Genomic DNA, 16,796 nt, shown 5'->3' with positions numbered 1-16,796 from the left:
TTGCTTTCTGGTTCATCTAATCATCTTCCTTTTAGTCAAGGGGCTGTATGCTCTGCTATGCACATTTAAATGTAGTTGACCGCTCCTCCTGAAAATTTCAGGGGTAGCTGACGGTGTGTTTCATCTGGCTGGGGGTACGTAGGTTGGGCTCCTTGAACCAGCATCGCTAAGGTTGGTGAATTTGCTGTATAGATATCTGAATATGTAAAATGTAGATCAGAGAACTTAAGCATGTTTCTGTATTTTTATTTCTGGTATTACATTATCAGGAAAGAATTTGGGAGTACTATTTTTACAATTGGCCTTAAACAGGGAATAAAGGAAGCAGCGTGGATTCCAGCCTTCGATGAAGTAACAGGAAGGGAAGCAATGAAAACCATAAACCATGCTGAGTAACATTTCCTCTCTTCAGCTACACCCCCCTAAGGGCGACAAAGTCTTTATTGAGCCTGACAGGATTCCTAATAAAAGATGCATTCAATCTGTATAAGGAGCCTGCTGAATCACTGTGAAGCAAGTAATGGCAGCAGGCTGGAGGAAAGCCTCCTATTTACAGCTTACACAACCTGCTCTCCGTGCTCCAAGAATTACTTCTGTTTGCTTTACTGAAATCTAGGCACTTTAAATAACAAATTTAATAGAGAAATTCAGCCACTGTCCAAGAGTGTGTTAAAATCCTTGTCCTGATACCAAGTGAGTGCTTGATTCTGCTGAAGTTTGTTTCCAGCCTTGTTCCCGCTTGGTGCGTTCTGGTCAGAGCACTGAAGAGAAGGAAGCAGCTCTCTGTAACAAACGAACAGGGAGGTTGTGACAGCTTTCAACCATGCAGCTTCCTTCCCTGGAAGATTCTGTACCTGAGGGTTGTCTTGAATATCAGTGGAATTTGGGAAGCTGTTACCATATGGCTTAACTGTTGTTTCAAAGGCAGAAATGTGTGTCTGTTTCTTTTAAAGTATGTTTTCTGTAATACAGCTGAATCTGTAACAGATCTTTAGAAGGTACTAACATTTGTGTTTGCTCTGAAGCATATAAAATATGCATCCTGGCAGCTGTCTTGTCTTACCTTGGAAAAAGCATGAATGCAAAATCCCATCAGCCATCCTTCGTGCTTTGGTAAGAAGCAGGTTCTTGTGTGTGAACCAGGGAATCCTGGGTGGCTTGGCAGCCCACATGGGTTGGGTGTGGGGAGCCTCGAGTGAGCCAAGCATGTGTTCTTGCAACAGGACTTTAATGTGTTTGGGGTGGAATTGAGAGACAGGTTTTGCGTAGCTCTTTGGGACAGGTTTGCACGTGAGAGTGATCTGTCTGGAACTTGCTGACGCAGCTGTTTCTTATGTGTGGCTTTGAAGTGCTGGCAAGTTTCTGCTCTTTCCTCATTCCCTGTGCAAAAGTCTGGACTGACAGAGTAGTACCTGCTAGCCTGCGTTCTTTGAGACCCCTCATTTACTGTTCAGCGTGGATCTAGGGCATCTATGAAGTCCAAGCCCATCGGGATCCAGGAGCTGGAAGGAGTCTACTGGATTATTGAGTCCCGGCCCCGCTGCAGCGAGCAGCTGCCCCAGGGTCAGCACAAGTGGTGGCCGTGGCTGGATGCAACTGTTGGGGGACTGCACTGCCTCTCCCCTTTCGTATGACACGAAGCACATAACGTACCGGGCAGTGCTAAAGGGAGTCTGAGGGGATTTATGGTTTCCTTAGCTTCCCCGATACCTCAGTGCAGTCACTGAGGATGGCTCATTGTGAGATTTATCAGAATTTGCAACTATGAGGTAATTTCGGAACAATTTACTCTATTTTCCTTAGAAATAGAACAGATTTCCTGCTTAGTGTTTTAAAATAATCGTGTTACTGGAACACCTGGCTGGGGTCACATCAAGTAAAGCATCAGGTTTTCATTTATGTTTATCAAGAGCAAAGTTGCTCTTGATGCAATCATTTCACCCTCATTCCAGAGCATCACAGTGCTTTTCCCCACTTTTAACACTGTGGGGGAATTTGTCTTGGACCTCATTGCTGACTTGGAGCATATGAATGCGGTTCATGTGAATTACAGTTGTACTGGCTGGATTTTTGTTGTTGTTGGTTGTTTGGAAAACTTAGCATTCAGAACTCCATGCTGAAGACTGTGCTTTCTCCATTGGATCCTTAATTCCAAGCTTTGTAAAGTTGCTTCCTGGATTAAAGGCAAAAGATTGGGAGAGAAAAGGGTGAAGCAGAAGGAAACAATACAAACTCACAAACTTTGCTCGTCAGCTCAGGTGATGGAGAGGCAGGGATAAACCCCTTATTGAGGGTGGACATTAAATTGTTAAAAGTTAACTCAAATAAACGTCAAAGGTGGCTGTGTAAATCACTTTAGCCGTAGGACACTAGTAATCTATGCTTCGACAGGTTTCCTGGATTAATAAAAGGATACAGAGGCTGCTGAAGTAGAGGTGGCCGTAGGGGGAGAGGGTTGCTTCCAGCAGCGCTTGGTGCTTCTGCGCTATTGTGCTTGTTCGGAAGCATCCAGATCCTGGCTGTATTTTAAAAAAAGGTGCTGCTGATGAAAATAAGGGTGATCACCACTTCCCCAGCAATTTTGAGGTTTGATTATATTCTCATTATGACTTTCTTGGCTGACTTTATTTCTTTATTTTTAAAAGTTACATCTTAGCAACTAAGAAATTAATATTTCATCATGCTTGTAAAAATTGAAAATAGCAAATTACTTTCAAATAAAAGTGTTTTGGGGTAAATGAGCGATGGTAGTAGTTATTGGGTCTGCTTTCATGTGATGAGTTTTCAGTTGATGCTACTGGTGCTTCTTTTATTTTCCCTTATTCTACAGTTGTGGCATCTTGTGGTAATTATGTGAGTTGGCATCTGGCAGGGAAAAGGAGAAGTGGTCTAGTTATTCAAGTGGCTCACTTCATAGTGTATTGGGATGAGGATGTTATGATAAAAGAAAGCTGATTTATGTAACATTAAATTGTTACTAAAATCTCCGTGTTTTTACACCGCCTTTGGTTTAGCAGCTGGTTAAGCTTTTTGTCGGAAGGATGTGTGTGTCAGGGATGATAAAAGCTGCTGCTGAACGGAGCTGGGAGCTGCTGGCGTATCGGTGCTGGGCCACGCTTTCCTTGTGGCCGGGTTTGGAGATAACAGTGTCATCCGCAGAGCAATCCCTTGATTTCTGCACTTCTGCTTAAACGCACGCTATTTTGTACAGTGTATTCTTTCACGTGAAGAATACGAAGAAACAGATCTCCTTTGCTTTTTGAGCAGAGGTGGCAGCTGAGAACACCTTTGCTTGTGATCTCAGTGCCGTAAGAACTGGAGGCAAACAAAATAAGCCATCCTGGGCAGCTTTGTGCAGGATCACTGCAGTCACAGTGTTCAAGTTTTGGCACTCTGTGGTCTAGAAAACCTCCTTCCTAGCAAGATTAACAGCTCCTGCCTGCCTCCCTCCACTCTTTGCCCAGTTCCCCTCCTTCCCTTGGCTCACCGGAGCTGCATTTTTAGCTAGTTGGATAGAAAACGTGAGTTTATTTCTCCTTAAATAACTTAGGCAAGGTAGTTTTCTGTCAAAGATTGAAGAATATGTGTGGGCATACCATTTGAAGGTAGATACTGTGCTTTAGTTTCAGCTATTATTATCAGCTGATGAAAAGTTCTGAAGATAAAGATTACAAAATAAAAAATTCTGACCTTGGTCCCTAGTTTAGAGCATGTGGAGAAATTGTTTTTCATCAACAATCATGTTTCGGTTGGGTTTTGGCGGGAAGAAGTACATAAAGAGATTATTGGGAAGGGTATGGAAAGGGCCTGTAACTTTTCAGCCAATACTCTGCGTTCTGCTGTTGTAGTGCCTATAGCCCTTTCTTTTCATAGTGAGTACCTGTGAAATAATCTCTACCCTTTGTACTGTGGTTACGTGTCTGTCTGCTGTTTATAACTGGTGTGGTAACATAACTCTGTTTTTAAAAATAACAGCTTCTAATCCTATTTTCAGTTTTATAAACCTTGAATTAGAGAAATGAACGCTTTCATCTCCGATGGAGGATTTTCCGGGTGCATGGTGCCACTGGGCTGGCAGCATCTCTCCACGAGATTGCCACAGCACCTGCCCGTCATCGGCCGCTTGCTGCCTCCAGCTGTAGTGGGATTAAAATCATGTTCCTCGCTTGCAAAAATATAAAACAAGCCTCTAAATGTAGTGTCTCAAACATAATTTCAGTGCTATTTATAAGCACTTGTTCTTAAATGAGATGGGAGTAACGGAGAGTGTTATAGATCCTGATTTTAAAATGCTTATAGAAGCTGATGCATGAGTAGCTAATATGTATAGCTTGTTGAAAGGTCACCTGGCTGGGTAGTGAACAATATGATGTTTCTTATTTAATTTATCACCAGTAAAGCAGTAATACTGTCCCGCTTAAGTTAAATGCCTTCCGCTGTGATGAGGGAATAGGTAGCTTTGCCTTCCCTCTTCTGTGCTGTGCTCTGGCTCAGCTGTTCTCTCTGCTGCTGCACATCTTCACAGCCGAAGTCTGAGCTGAGAGATGCTTTCCAGGCATGAATCCCTTTTAGCAAATGTTTATCTCTTTAATTTACCAACTGTTTATTCATCAAGCTCCTAAGTAAGTGTGGTGGGTCGGTACAGTAGCCCTGTTTGGTCAATCTGACTGCAGGTGGAGCGCAGGAGACAGCCCGTGCTGAATTAACCTGCTAAGGGGCTGTGCTCTGTGGAGTTGTAGAGAATAATTCTCAATTGCGGATGTGGTAATTTTTTCATATGTACAACTTAAAAACTTTGTGATTAAACATGAACATAAGCTTTTGTTCTGCTTACAATTTTCTGTAACTCATGACAATAGAACTGCTAATCTAAAATGTATTTTGAAGACGTTCTGTTATATCTTAGTCTCAATTATGTAGAAAAATATATATACTTTCCTACATTTTCCAATAGACGCAGTGAGTTATGAAGACTGAAAAAATTTAGCTTTAATTGTAACACCGAATACTGACTCCCCCAGCTGCCTGGTAGCCCAGCTTCAACAGGAGTTGAGAGCATCCGCTGCTTGTCCTTTCTTTACCTGCCTGTCTGAGTGCTCTTTTGGACTGGGAGGGGTGGACTTCCAGGTGGAGGAGGAAGAACGTGGAGCACAGGGGTTTTATTTCAGTTCCATAAATTCTTTAAGTACTACGATGCTATATGGTTGGAGGATATTGTTGCCGCATTCCTGTGCCTGACGTTTTCTGGTGGTGAAGTTGAGGCAGTTCCCTGCTCGGAAAGGGGGAGAGCTCAGTAACAGAGCTGATACGATACCTCGAGTGACCCTTTGGCTGTCAGGTGGCCATCTCTTACAGGCTTTGGTGTTCAAAGCAAGTGGTGTGTTTGGAATGTGATTCATAGCTAGTGCTCTCGGGTGTTTCACTAAGAAAATCAGCCAGACGATTAAAACAAGATTGGGCTGTGTGAAATGGGTGCTTTATAAATATATGTGTTAAGCATTCAGGCTTTCTGTTTAATTTTCATGGGTTTTGGTAATGGCATTTAAAAAAAAAATCAGAGTTTTATTGGTTTTACATGGCCTGCAATTACGTATGACCTTTCATTTGGTATAACAGTCTGTATCTGTTATATTTCTAAACATTGACTATTAAGCCAAAGAACTTTTCTAAAGTAAATCCATTGTAAATTCTGCTTTGGTGTTCAAAGCAAGTGGTGTGTTTGGAATGTGATTCATAGCTAGTGCTCTCGGGTGTTTCACTAAGAAAATCAGCCAGAGGATTAAAACAAGATTGGGCTGTGTGAAATGGGTGCTTTATAAATATATGTGTTAAGCATTCAGGCGTTTTGTTTAATTTTCATGGGTTTTGGTAATGGCATATTTAAAAAAAAAATCAGAGTTTTATTGGTTTTACATGGCCTGCAATTACGTATGACCTTTCATTTGGTATAACAGTCTGTATCTGTTATATTTCTAAACACTGACTATTAAGCCAAAGAACTTTTCTAAAGTAAATCCATTGTAAATTCTGAGGCTAGCATTTATATTGATTTATCTTTTGTAAACACTGTATAAATGCAGCACTTGAAAACTCAGAACATATTTTCCAAGGCCAAGCTGGAGAGACTGCTATGCGGTATATAATGATTTTGTTGTGCCTGTATTTAATGCAAACAGCCCACCTGTTCAGGATAGTAAATTAAATGATGAATAGCCCTAGTGAGCTGTTCCCCTAGCATGTGGTCTGCACCATCAGCACAGATATTTTTGTGACTGAAGAGGATTCTGTGTAGTGAGAAGTTTAAACAGCTGTATCTCCTAATTACAGCTTCTATGCAAAGTCCAATTTTTAAAGTGAAATAATCTTCATGTCTTATTATTGTTGCTTCAAAAAAGTTGTTTGCTTCTGTGGTTGCTAATGGATGGCACTGATGTGATGCTGACTCTTGGTAGCAGGAGCTGGGAGACAAATCTAAAACTTCATTGTCTTCATCTTTGCCAAAGAGTATTTTGGAGTAACTTCTAATGTTACCCTCTGGTTGAGGACTGGACTGAGTTAGAGAGGCGGTAGGATGGAGTAGAGTTTGTAGTAGGGCTACCAGCTAGGTCTGAGGTGGATGTGAAATAGCTTTTTCTCTCTAAACGTAACACTTTTACTATGAAAAGGTACTGTGGTTCTCTGTACCACATACAGTGGCTAGACTATGTGGTTTAGGTTTTCGCTAGGGTTTTTTGTTATTAGCAACCTAATTTTGTAAAATTCGCTCTTCAAAGAGGTATTACAAGGTTTCAACAGTTTTTGACCTTGGATGAATAGGACTGTCCTATTTGGCTTATTCCACATGTTGCTTGCTGCTGCATTCATTCATGTAAATGATATTTTCAGAGACATTTTTAATAAATCTTTTTCAGGTAAGTGTTTATGCATCAGTTGGACTTCACTCTTTTCACTTCCGCAGCTTAAGTGTGGACAGGGTTCTTCAAGTCTTCATGTATCCTGACCTATCTACTAATTTGGGCTTTGTCAGTAGAATTATGTCTCGTAAGTCTGTATAACTTATTGCAGAGTCTGAGAAGGTAATGCTGAAGTAATTAGATGCTATGAATGAAGTTGCTCACGTCTTTTTTTTTTTTTCTTTTCTCTCTTTCTTTTTAGGACTTAAATACTATCTATTCTTTCCTTCATGGACTGGACATACTCTCACATTTCAGGGAACATCAGCTAAGGTAAAGTACTATGGAGCTAGTTAGTGTTGCTTAGCGCAACTGGTATCTATGACTGTATTTCTGTGGAGATGAGCAAAGCTTTTGTCTGCCCGCACTTTGAGGTGGCAGAGCATTGGCCAAGTCCATTGCTGAGTGAAGTCTTTGCAATAACGTGGCGTGGAATCTAAACTAATTAGCTTTGCTAAGAACGAAGGCAGAGCTTAGTCCTTTGTAGACAAATGGGAGTGTGTAGACAGTGCCCTATGTTAACTCTAGATTACAAAAGCTTTTTAATGCTTCAGACATTCGGATGATCTCAGAATACATAAAATGAAAGGCCAACAAAGCACAAAAAGAGCGTTGGATGTATTTTAGTTCCTTCAGTTCTGTTGCTATGGGTAATTCCAATGTGTGGGAGTGATTTAAACACTTAGAGAACATGCTGTATATTATCTATTTGGATAATGAAGAACACCGTAATAATTTGAATTTTATGGTTAAGCACATCCTTTGTTTAGAACAAAAAAATAGTTGAGTTTGAAGTCTTGGAGCCTTAAAGCGATTCTACTGAAATGTGGTGACTAATGGCTTATGATCTTTGGGAATTAAAATTGAAATTAGACTTCTCCTCCTCCCTCAGAATAATGTCATCAAGTGCCCGCTACGAGAGATACAAGGGCAACCAAGTTCTCTTTTGGTAAGTACATATCGCTTGTTGGAGTTCTTCAGTAGAAGTGTAAACAAAAACACTGTTTTGCATGTTGTAATATATCGCTTGCTTTTTCAGTAAATGTAAATAGAAGGCTTTACAACACTTAAGCTTGGCCAGGCTGGTTAAAAGCTTTGACGGGAGGTGGTTGTAATAGTAGTACGGTGTTGACATTTGAGAGGTGCCCATGAATTATCAGCACGGCTCCCACGGACAACAGAGGTGTGTCTGTGTACACGCAAGATCAGTTAAAAAGCAGGTAGTGTCGCCTCTTTGGTTCGTGGGAGCCGTGGTGACGACTCAGTAGGTGGCACTCTTCCCCTGGAGCTGGCACCGACTGCATTGTCAGGAACCTAACTGCTTTGTAGGAGTATCCTGAGGAGGGATGGAGCTCAAACGCTATCTCTTCTTTCAAATTACTGGAATTAATATTTTAGCTTAGAGTTCTTTTTAGGTTTCTGCTGGGAGGCAAATATACTTTTTTCTCATATTTTAGCATTGGTTATGGTGTGTTTATCCTCTCACAGCTAATACTAGCGTTCTGTGTAAGGCACACCTCCCAGTACACGAGTCTAAATCAATGAGATGCCACCTACAAGTTCGTGTGCTGGGTGTGTGTGACATGGACCTGTTCCAGTACCAGGTTGATGTGTATGTGTGGGGTTGTCTGCTGGGAGGGGAAGGGGATGTTAGGCTGTTGCTGGGACGTGTCAATGCAGCGCTCCAGGAAGAGGCAAAATCTGCTGCAGTAAAACGCGGTAACGTCTGTGCAGACCTACGGGCTGTAGGTTGAAACGGTTGGCAGATCCCCTGTCTGTCCCTCTGGGGTCGAGTGGCACAATGGGAGACAATACCGCATGTGCATGCGATGCAAGTGCAGAGGTGGAGGGATGCAAAGCAGGACGCAAATATGAGTCTCCTGTTTTATCCGTAAGGCTTGACAGGTCCGTGTAATATTACTGTCCATGTTGAAATGCTAATCGACTTTAGCACGGAATAAAAACTTCTCTGTATTTCTAGTTTTATGTACACTTCCATTGGAATGAAATGTTTTTACTGAAAATTAATAATTTCATTTTAATAAATTTTTTAAAAGTTGAATTAAATGTGAAATTGTAAGGTATAAGATACGTTCTGGATGTAGACATTTGAAAAAAAGTTAATTCTTGGTAGCGTTCTTAGGTTTCCTGTCCACATACCAAATTGGTAGGGTGGTAGATCATTATTTTACTACAGTAACATTTTGGATACTGTATTTTTGAGTTGCTGTAAGAAGAAAGTAGATACCAATGTTTTCTTTTCTTACAGCTCAGAAACTATTGCAAGATGCTGGTATATACTGCTTTCTGGATCTGTGCTCATGAAGGATTCCATGTTTTTACCACCTTGCAGGTATGTAAAGTTGTTGTTGTTGTTTATTTAAGGTAAGGCAAGATCTCTCCCCCCCCCCCCAAATGCTTTCTTACATGTTGATGGTATTGTAAATTTTTCACAGTTTCAAAATAATTTCTTCATTATTTTGCTTTTCTAAAGTTGGATAGTGGAGGAAGTGTTCTGCTAATTTCATTTAAATTCCCTTTCACTGTTCCTACATGTTGAAATTTCTGTGTGAAATACTGCACTTGATCATTTTTAAATCTCATTGGGCTGGATTTTTAAGTTTATAAGAGAATTTGTAGTTGGCTTGTTAACTTGAGGGCCCTTTGAATAATTCCTGTTGTGTAACAGTTTTGTATAGAGTTCCCTGTATCAAAAAGTATGACTGTAGATCACACAGCTTCTACCATTTGGTTGGAGGCTGTATTTAATGGCATATATGATTTTTATGCGAAGCAAGAGAATAGAGGCCAGCAGCATTGGTTACAGAGAGCATATGACAGGAGTCTGACTGCATCTCATAGTTGAAGCACAGTGGACGTTGTGACATGCTTTCACTGAAGCATACTGTGCGACCTGAGCTGGACCTTGCTGCACTGTAATAACTCTGCTTGACCTTGTACATCACTCAGAAATTTTACTTCACTATATCTTGAAGCTGCATGTTATTTGTATTCAAGCTGCACTTCTAGGCTAGGCAGGAGTGGTTTAAAAAAATAAAAATTTAGACTTGCCTTGGTACCCAGTTTGGATAGTTTTTGATGAGATTAACAAAAGTGCTGCCGCCTCTTATCAAATGAAATAAAGGCTTTCCCCCTGCGTGGTGGTTCTGTGATGGACTCCGTCCCCCGTGGGCAGTGGGGCACTGGCTCCCTCCTGCAGGGACTGCTGCCTTTGTGCTTGCCAGCGTGGTCTCCTCCTCCTCTCCTGTGGTGTGCTGTCACTGCTGGGCTGGAGTTCGGACTGCTTCCCTTCTAGCCATAACACACCGCCATGAGATTAATAAAGAGTGGATACCAACTTAATGTAAATGTCTTTCCTTTCTTCACAAATGCACCTGTACCGAGGTGTTTATGAAACTCGGATTAATCAGTGGCGCTTTACTCAGCCTGAGTTGACCATGGGTTGATAGACTTAAAAATGTCAACTCCAGCTCAGATACATTTCTGTATACTTCAATTTCATTGTAAGTACTAGTACGAGCATATAGGACTGACTTTTTCAACTCTGTTCTTGGTTAGCTATAGGCTGGGTGTTAAACTCTTAATGCCCCTTGAGTGATTGAAGTTCAGCTGTGCCAGAAGTGAGGACATGGCAAGTTGATATCTGCATAAAACCTAGACAAAATTGTTTTGCTAAACTTGAGGTATAAGTCACTTCAGTGCATCATTAAGGTGTTTTGTGCTGCTTTTTAAAAAAAAAAAAAGGCAAAACAGATCTGTTGTTGCTAGTTCACAAGATTACAGCTAGTTTTATTATGGATAATGAGGAAAAATAGCTGTTAGATGGTGAAAGGGTCACAGAGTTCTGTTAGATGAAACTGCTGGCAGGTTACAGTACACACGGTGTGGTTCCTGGGGTGTATTGTCCCCTTACGTAGTGAGGTCACGTGAGAAGGGAGAGAATGCGCTCCTCTGCTGGATAGCCAGGTTGTTCCCTGTCCGTATCTTTGTTGCAGTGGGGGAAGAAATGAAAAATTCAAATGTCAGAGGAGCTTTAATGTGCTAAAGGTCTGAAGGAGAAATGCACACGTGTACAATTAGATGAACTAAAATTATTGCTAATTAGTTCAGGAGTGCAAAAGGATGCTGAGAATGAAGACAATGTTGCGTTTTTTTACAGACGTGTATTTAAGCCTCCTTTCAGAATGACTCACATAATCAGGAAACTTGGTTGGGGACAAGGAATAATGCATAACATTAAATATTACTTTAAATGCAATTAAAGTGATGCTAATTACAGTTGTGAAAGAATGCTACTAAATTATCCAAGGCACTGTTTCATATGAAAATAATCTGTAAATGATTGGTGACTGTGCAGCTCCCTCAACCAAAAATGTTAGATGAGGTATTCAGGCCAGGGAAAGTTACTTAAGTTTATCCCGCTGTTACAGGGCACTTAAAAAAAAAAAAAAAAAAAAAGGCAAAAAGCATTATATTTTAAATTCTAAATTGAGTTTGGACAGTGCATGTGTTTAATTTGAATGAAACGGAAGGCAAACTGTGCTCTTCCTTCCCCTGTTCCCGTGTCCAAGCGGCCATTCTCCTTCCCCACCTGTGTGCGTGGCCCCAGAGTCCCAGGGAGGAAGCAAGGGGGAGAGAAGGAGTTTACAGGTGGCCCCAGAGGCAAAAGCATTGCGGGAAACAAAAATAATGCCTGACCACCTTTGGCAATATTATTTACTGTAATAGGAAAAAAATTTTATGAGTTTAAAAGAGGATATGAAGGACATTTGTCCGTACAAAGAGTTCATCTTTGTCTGATGAAGAACTTGATGCCGTGCTCTCTATGCCTAATGAGCATATGATCCTATACCTGTATGATACCAGTGAAATAAACTTTATGGAAGAGTACATTGTTTGGGATACTGACTTATCTGTGCTCTTTTTTATTTTGACAATTCACAACAGGAAAGTGGTGGGCAAGGGTAGGGAATTAAAAGAAAAACACGCCTGAAGTGTTCTGAGATTGCTGAAGGAAATGGAGACATCCTTCCAGCCAGTTAGGTTTTTGGTAAGCTTACTGTTGCTCAGACAGCAGCATCAGATAAAGCCCAAGCTGTTTGATTTGTTGAATATGGTATAAATGTGTCAACACATAAGCAGAGATGAGTGAGGTTAGAGACAGGTGTCATCTGCACAAAAGTGATGCAGGAGACCGGTGATGGCTTTGAGATGTCCTGGGGGAAAATGGATGAGGACTGAAATAGAATCCTTAACGTGAGGAAGGTGATAACTACCAAGGATGAGAATTTAGGCTTTAATCTGGAGACCTTGTAGTTCTTTGAAAAGGTCAAGAGCCAGGTTTGAATAATTGTCATTCTGGAAGAACTGGGTAGACAGAGGCGTTTTGTAAAACAGATAATAATTAGCAAGTGGATTCTAGTTTGAAACTCAATCCCTGTGTATACTTCGTAACACCCCCACTCCCCAGTTATCCCTTTGTAATGTTGACATGGTAATTTCAATTTTATTTGTCCTCTGGAGCATTTGACAAACACTTCATATTTAAAGCACTTCTGTACATTTTAGGGTTCTTTTCCTGGGAATACTGGAACAGTTTTTTATAAAATGTGAGAAGCAGGATATTGGTGTTTTTCAGTGAGAGGAAGCTGGTTTCCTGGGCAATAAGGGGTTTTAAGGCCCCCTTTTCTTATAAAGTTGTTGTTTTTTCATCTGTTTTATTTGGCAATGATTCTTCAGAATTCAGGATTGTCTTATAAACTAAGCGCCTAGCAACCTCTGTTTAATAATTCTATGACAAACTGCTGTTACAGTTGGCTGTTAGTGAGATACTTTCAGTCTCCATAAATAAGATGGGAAGGTGATGATGATTTACTGACTGTTTCCTGGTATCTCCTCACAATACTTGTCCTTTTTCTGTCATCTGTCCCATGATTACCTTGACAGATACGAGGACACTTTAGTAGACAACTGTAAACTTAACCTGGTTAAGATGTTGGTTAAGCTCTCCTTCTTTTGCATGCCTTGTTTCATCCACTGTCTACCATTTGGTAGTTTCAGAGTCAACAGAGCTTCAGGGAAACCTTAATTTTCTTCTGCAGATCTCTTTGAAATAAAATATTCTGTACGTTCAAACCTGAAAGGGGCGTAGCCCCATGGAAGCATAAGAAGATGGGCAGTCACTGCTTTATTGACTTGGAATGGAAGTATTGGAATGAGTAACGGTGTAAGCTGTGGCTCACTATGCTTGAGAAGGGCTTTTTGTTCAACTTGGATGAATTTCTATGCAGGCTGTAATTCAGAAATTTGGCTTAAAAATTGGAGGAGTAAAACTTGCATCCAGGTACGATAAATCTGTTCAATATTCTGACACTGATGATCATGATGAGAAAAGCCCTGTAGGATTTTTAAGGGAAGAAGCAGATCAATCAGTAATATCAGGTACAAAGATGGCATAACCTTGATTACCCTATTGCCTGGAGAATGGATTTGTCAATAGATTTGGCATAGTAGGAAAAGAATTTGCATCTAACATGAAAGCGATGGCTGGAACAAAAGAGCAGGACTGATGGATTTTTGTGGAAGGAAAATCATGTCAGCAAGTTAAAGAGTTTTTGTTTTAACCTTGCTTGTTAATCAAGATAATTCATGTGAACAGGATATTTGAAGGAGATTACTCCCAGCAAGATTAGCCATAGGAAATATATCAGGAGTCTGGAGGAACTTTTGAAGCCAATTACGTGGATGACAGCCTCCTACAGCTGTGGGAATTGAACCTCGAAGGGAAAAATACAAAGTCTTGAAACATTCAAGATGTAGTCTTATTAAAAACAAACACTTCTCTTTTTCCGAGCCCTTCCAAGAAATTCATGAACAGCCCTTCCAAAACCTCACAAGTGGAGAAAATTAGAATCATTATCCTATTCAGGTAGTGCATTTCTTGGCTAAAAACACTTACTTGATCCAAAATGGACTCATTGGAGTCAAACGGTCGTATTATGGTGTCTTTTCACGAGAGTTGTAGACGCATCAATGACTCCATAAGCCGTTTCTCTTTCTCTTCTTGGGTAAAAGGAGAAGACACAAATGCTTGGATCAAGAAAACTGTCATAATGAAAGAGGAACTCCAGTTTTATATTATGAACAGTGGCTTGGGTTGAAATTATTTTAGCTTGTTTTGCATCAAGTTAATTTTTGTGAATAACAATATTTTAATATATTTTGGAACTTACCGTGACTGTTAATAGTGTTCCAGTCTATTCTATGTGAAGTACCAGAAACACAGAAAATTCTGTGCTTTTACAGGACCGTCAGTGTTGGTAAATAAGAATGCAGGATTAAAGACTTACAATTTGCACAACTTCGATTTCTTGTATTTTAGAAATCTTTAAATTTTGATGTATGTAACTTTGTTTTCAAATAGATGATACATTTGAGGTATAAATATAAAATCAGATCAATTTTACCTCTAAAACCTGTAGTGCTTTTTTCTGCAAGCTCTCGTGAACTTGTGCCATTCACTGAAGAAGTTAATGAGTGTCTCGGAAGCTGGGAATGCAGGAGCTCTGCCAGTGAAAGGTGTACTGGCATTTTTCTCCCACTGATCCTTCCTTTCCAGATTTAACTTTCTTAAATACTGCTTTCTGCTTAGAGTGTGCCTGCTGTATCCGAGCTCTGTCCCAGGGCTCCTTAGCCTCTGCTGTTCCTCTTCTTTCTCATCTCCATCCCAGTCTCTGCCGTTTGAGTCCTGATGGCTCTAGTGTGGAATACAGCTTTTCCTCCATCAGCTGCCAAGGCCTGTATGTGTGATCTGTATGTGTGCTGGTCCACTGCTGGCATACAGTAAACATAACTTTTTACAAACTTGCAGTTGCCAGTAAGGTTCTGAATTGTGGTGCTGGCTAAAACAATAGTAATTTAAATCTCTCACTGTTTGTGTGACTGTAACAATTGCAGAGGTTTTAGGATGATACTCTGTCAATGTGTGTTTGCTTCACGCTTGAAAGCTCTTTGCAACTAACTGCTGTAGATTATTTTTCTGCTTTCAAAAAGACAGCTTGAGGCTTACATCCCTGTGCTTATCAAGACTAGATAGATTTTTATACTCACCGCTGGATAAGAAGCAGTGGTAATTCAGTGCATCTGTGGCTCTAGATGAGGTGCTGTATTCCCTGGGTATTTCTGTAAGTGGCGGCTGTAACTTGTAGCATTGCCTGACAGCCAGTGAGTAAACTAACAGTGTAATACAACTTGGGAATGCTACCAGTAAATGTATTTTGTAAAGCTAATTAATTCAGCTATGGTTGTTCATATTGAAATTCTTCTGGCAGTGCTAGCGCTGTGATGAAAATACTCTGAGGGAAAAGGGAACATGGATGAGAAGAGGCAACGCGTCGGTGAGAGACCGTGTGTCCTGGTCTCCCAAAGTGCAGTTCCTTGTACTGGAGGTGCTGCCGTTGAATAAGGGCTGGGAAGGTGTTGCAAACTAAGAGCACGTGGTGCATCTTTTTTTGACATGGAACAATCTTCGAAGAAAGCCAGAAGATTACATGATGAAGAAAGACTGTATTCAGACCTGCCACAACTAAATGGCTAAATAATCTTGTCCACAATTCCCCACCCTCCAGTAATTTCCTTTTGTTCCGTTTGTAGTTTCTTACAACAGCTGCCCTGTAGAGGTTTTATAGAGTGCAAGGGATGCTGATCGCACCACAGAAATAGTTTAGGCAATTAAAAAAAAAAACCCCAAACCTAAAAAAGTCTGAGAGATGTTAAATTAGAAGCAAATGGTAATGTGCGGTTTGTTTATATCTAAAACAATTTTATTAAGACTATCTAGTCACATGGCCTGGAATAGCTGCACAGCTTCACGGAAAGTAGTAGGTGAGATACAGGCTGCCTCAAAGCATCGTCGTGTTCAGAGTATAAAGTAATTAGTATAGACATCTCGAGCTTGCAGCCTGCAAATCGTGTAGCATGTTACGCAGCCTCCAAAATCATTCCCAATTAAAACTTTCAGCAAGCTTAAGAGATAAACCTGCTAAATGTTGTTGTTACTGAGAACTAATACAAAAATGGTTTTTGATGACTGAGCATTAATTGAAATTGGTATTTTGCATTCAGCCAAGTATCTTGTGGTTTCAGGTTTCCTTAAACCATTTTCTGATGGAGTTAAGTGTTCTAATATTTTTATAATTAAGTTATTTTGAAATGCTCAGGGATTGCACAGCATATTGTATCTTGAAAACCCCGCCACCTGCATTCGCTGAAACTTTTGGTCTGCGCTCATAGAACTTTTTTCCCCATCTCCTTACTCTGTTTTGCAAATAAAGTGCATTTGGGGCTGCTCAGTGTTACGCAGTGCGATGGGAAACGCTGCAAACTGCTGCAAGGGCTCCTGACGGTACTGTGCTGACTGTCGCTCTGTGCGCCCCAGAAAGGGAGCCGGGAGACTCCCCAGCAGCCCAGTTTTTTAGATGATGGTTGATCTGAGAAAAATCTGGAGAAATTAAGACCTCCATGCAGATGCCCAGAAAAACAAGTTATTCCTGTGAGGATTTCAGTGTCGATTACACTCATCTGCCACGACTGCAATGTAAGAAGGGCAGATTCTGCCTTCTCTATCTGCAGTCAGCGTGGCTGTGTTATTGCTGATTAAGCAGCTATGCAGGTTTTCCCCTCTTTGTTTCTTCCCAGCCAGTGACAAGGAATTTAAGTGTAAAATTACATTTTTGGAGTATTTAGTTTGGGGTTTAATAATAGTAATGGCTGTTCCAGGCCATTCATAATATACTTCTAAAGTACATTCAGTGGTAACTGAAT

The 16,796-nt window shown here is 40.6% G+C and overlaps 1 protein-coding gene across 1 annotated transcript in view; it reads left to right on the top strand.

Annotated features, from left to right (window-relative positions):
* The window catches only part of RAPGEF6 (Rap guanine nucleotide exchange factor (GEF) 6), a 137,430-nt gene that overhangs the window by 19,368 nt on the left and 101,266 nt on the right, over positions 1-16,796 (top strand). Inside the window, exons 2-4 of the mRNA XM_009322723.1 lie at positions 7,156-7,226; positions 7,846-7,902; positions 9,223-9,306. Of these exons, the coding sequence (XP_009320998.1) occupies positions 7,156-7,226; positions 7,846-7,902; positions 9,223-9,306 (212 nt within the window). The remainder of the gene's footprint in view (positions 1-7,155; positions 7,227-7,845; positions 7,903-9,222; positions 9,307-16,796) is intronic.

The sequence above is a fragment of the Pygoscelis adeliae genome, unplaced genomic scaffold, assembly GCF_000699105.1.
Source record: "Pygoscelis adeliae isolate BGI_AS28 unplaced genomic scaffold, ASM69910v1 Scaffold34, whole genome shotgun sequence".
NCBI classification, from domain to species: domain Eukaryota; kingdom Metazoa; phylum Chordata; class Aves; order Sphenisciformes; family Spheniscidae; genus Pygoscelis; species Pygoscelis adeliae.
The sequence above is the reverse complement of the archived record's forward strand: the minus strand, read 5'-3'. Positions and strand labels throughout refer to the sequence as shown.